Genomic DNA, 3,371 nt, shown 5'->3' with positions numbered 1-3,371 from the left:
TACGACCTTGTTCTGCTACTTTTTGTTGCGTTTTACGAAACTTTCAATAAAACGCAAAGGTAATTAAAGTCGTCTACAATGTCTAAATGGACACAATGAAACGTCACGAAGTTTCTGCAACAATGATCATGTCAACAGCGTACATTATTAAGAAAAAAATGAGTAACTTAATTTCAAAAGATGTACAATTTTTCTTCTAAAAATTGCATTTCACAATCATTGACATATAAGGAAAATAAAATTGGCGATTTAAAAATTGAAAGAAGCATTGTTAGTAAAATTCCATTTCGAATTGAAATACTGTTTTAATGTATACATGTTTATTCTGCTTACGTATTAAGGTTTAGTTGGCTAAATGATCTAAACATGACAAAGAAAGTAACAATTCCTTACGTTCAATTTAGGGAAAATGCTATAAATGAAACAATTTCATAAAAGAAATGAGACATTGCAAAATGCTTCCATATTTCTTATATATCACATTTTACTTACAGGTACATATCTTGTAAAAAATATTTGCTTTGTTTTGTATCTTTAATAGGATACCATCTTCATTGAACTTATTAAACCTTCAAATTCACTTTATCTTTAGACTTGAAGTCTTAGACCAATAAATGTGTGTTTCAATCTACACTTAACGGTCCTAAAATTATGCGTATAAAATGAAAACACAGGTTATGATTGGCAACATTATAAAGATCTTAAACGCTCCGATTTAGCTTTAGAATCGCGTCTTAATTAAGACATCTTGATCCAATCTTCATCCAAAACGCAAAATGTCTCGATAATAGAATGGACAGAATACTGGACATTTACCCACGACAGTGTATCTAAGAAACCTTATGATTTGCTTACGTCACACATCTAAAGCACTCACATCTAATCATTCATAATAATAAGTAACTCCTCCTTGTCTTCCGATTCCTTCTGTAGTTTCCTCCTCCTCTTCCTGCCAGGGGGTTGGTGAGTATTTGTATAATCTTGGATTTCGGTATCCGATGCCTCCGCCTCAACACCAACCTCTGTTTCACCATCAACCCCCATTTCCCTATCAGCGTTGTGCGTTTGTGCTGACAAGTAGAATGTGTTTTCGTTCCTCGTTTGTTCATCCATCGTAGCAGGGTATTCTAATTTCTGTTAAATTAAAAATATCTTACAGAACCGAAATCTACTATGTCCAGAAGAAATGATTATGCGTTAGGTGAAATTTAAGATTATTATGTGATGCAAGTATAAGAGTATAGGAATACAAGTATAGAGTAAAGGAAACAACCTTCTGTCCAAACTGTGTTCGTCACATCCTACGACTGCTACTACCCTAATGAACATAACTAAACAAACGTCGTATAGTGATTTTGTACAGTTAATACAAAACTGTTAGAAATAACATCTATCAAATGTAGCTCGTGTCCAATATTCTAAAAATACCTTCCTGTCTTGCTTTTCCCTTCTCGCTCTCCTACGTTCCTCCCTAGCTGCAGTTTCTGTCCTTATATTTATATGTTCTTGTTCCTGCCCGACGTCAGATGTGCCCTGGGGAATATCATACAACAATGTACCATGGAACAGGTGCTCCTTTCAATAACTCAAAATATCTGATGAGTATGTAACTTTTGTATGACATACCGTAAAAATGAATACATCTAATATGCAATATATTGTTGATATTGGGACAAAGAAAATAACTCTAACCCATGTTTTCCCAACAACCATTGAACACTAATGCCAACATAGAATAAAACTAAACTTAAGTCGTTGATGAAATTGGTACAGTCAATTAAAAAACGAACTAACTTTAGAAACAACCAGATTTAATTTCCAATATTATCATATACCTTCATGACTCGCTTTTCCTTTTTCTTTCTCTTTTTACGTTCCTTCCTAGCTGTAGTTTCATTGCTGATCATTAAGTTGGCTTGTTCCTGCTCTTGCTCGATGTCAGATTCGCCCTTATTCTGCTCCTTCAATTCCTACAATGTACAACCATACCAGTACTCGTTTAGGGCGGAAAGTTGTACGACCCGATAGAGCTCCTCCTAAAACCATACCAGTACTCGTTAAGTTCAGCTAGTTATACCACCCGACAGAGCTCCGAGAGGACTTTCTGAAACAATGCCAGTGTTCGTTAAAGGAAGATAGTTATACAGCCTGAGAGAGCCCTCCTAAAACCATGCATTGACTTGTTAAGGATGGGAAGTTATACGACATCAGATAGCTCCTCCTATAACCATGCCAGTCCTCGTTAAGGGGTAGGTACACGATCCGAGACAGCTCCTGTTACCACAATATTTGCTCTCGAAAAGAACAGCTACTTTAATGTGAGTTTGGGCAGGTCATTATAAAATCATACTAATACAAACTAAAAGGTTAAAGGCTGCTCCTTAAATACGAAATGAACTGCTCCCCCTTTTCCTCCAACAATGTTACAACTCGTAAAGAGGAATATAACATATTTAAGCGAGCTAAGACAGAGTCTCCTCCCAAAGTCATACCAGAACTCGTACAAGGAGTATATTAACAACAAGCTGGGGTGGACCTCCACAGCCATATTATTACTTGCAAAGAGGTAAGCTACATATATAGCAGCTTGGACGACTCCTCCATCGCCCATACCATACAAGAGAAGTTCTTTGTTTATTGTCAGAGAAAACCGAGATTTGCTTTGACAAGTTTAAATGATATATCGTATGAGTTATCGAAAAAGTATTATTATTATTTTATTTGCGTATCCTGAGTCATCCAAAATTCAGAAATTAATATATTCACCATTTCAGTATAGTGTTACTATTTAAACTATTGTAGCAATTGTATAGAGCGAAAGAAAAAATTCTCAAAACAGATCGTTTTCACCACATCCTCCGTACACCTATACCCAAATGTACAAAGTATTCAAACATAAATGGAAACATACATAGTTTGCGATCATTATTCTACCATATACCTTTCTCTCTCTCTCACGCTTTTCCTGTTTCTTATTCCCACGTTTTTTTTTAGATTTAGTTTCGTGGTCTGTCATCATGTGTGCTTGCTCGTCTACTTTCTCTAGGTTAGGGGTGAACTGGGGCGCTTCCTCGACCTGCAACATAACAAGAATTCGTAATGAGAAAGTTAGCTATGATCGTGTCGGTGTCGGCCAGCCTTCTCAGAAACGGGGCGCGGAGTCCCAGGTTTAAATATACGCTGGAACATGTGAGCTTTATCCGTTTTCTCCTCAGTTTCGTTAATCTGGATTGCAATAGAACAAAATGAATTTATTGAGATTTGATATATTATGTTTTAAATTACGAATTTAAAATGAAAAATTGCATTCATATACTGTTCACAATAATGTTTGATTTCAGGACCTGATCTGAGGTTTGTATAGGTGGTAG

General features: G+C 36.0%; 1 protein-coding gene across 1 annotated transcript; it reads right to left on the bottom strand.

Moving 5' to 3' along the window:
* Positions 1 to 18: 18 nt before the first annotated feature.
* On the bottom strand, positions 19 to 3,365 carry LOC110444513 (nucleolar protein 58-like). Its single transcript, XM_021488884.1, has 5 exons — positions 3,345 to 3,365; positions 2,942 to 3,076; positions 1,836 to 1,970; positions 1,429 to 1,533; positions 19 to 1,134 (listed from the first exon to the last, which is right to left on the bottom strand). The coding sequence occupies exons 2-5, from the start codon at positions 3,017 to 3,019 to the stop codon at positions 880 to 882; spliced, it is 573 nt and encodes a 190-aa protein (XP_021344559.1). The 5' UTR covers positions 3,020 to 3,076; positions 3,345 to 3,365; the 3' UTR covers positions 19 to 879.
* Between the last annotated feature and the right edge of the window lie 6 nt (positions 3,366 to 3,371).

This window comes from Mizuhopecten yessoensis, unplaced genomic scaffold, assembly GCF_002113885.1.
Source record: "Mizuhopecten yessoensis strain PY_sf001 unplaced genomic scaffold, ASM211388v2 hete_36135654, whole genome shotgun sequence".
NCBI classification, from domain to species: Eukaryota; Metazoa; Mollusca; class Bivalvia; order Pectinida; family Pectinidae; genus Mizuhopecten; species Mizuhopecten yessoensis.
Note: the sequence above shows the minus strand (reverse complement) of the source record. Positions and strands in the feature narration are given on the sequence as shown.

What these genes read in the sequence shown, in the direction of transcription:
- LOC110444513 (XM_021488884.1), bottom strand. Translation starts at nt 3,019, where the DNA reads ATGATGACAGACCACGAAACTAAATCTAAAAAAAAACGTGGGAATAAG. An exon ending in AGGAAAAGCGAGTCATGAAG is followed by an intron (nt 1,534 to 1,835) that starts GTATATGATAAT and finishes GATATTCCCCAG; the next exon opens with GGCACATCTGACGTCGGGCA. An exon ending in GGGAAAAGCAAGACAGGAAG is followed by an intron (nt 1,135 to 1,428) that starts GTATTTTTAGAA and finishes TTAATTTAACAG; the next exon opens with AAATTAGAATACCCTGCTAC.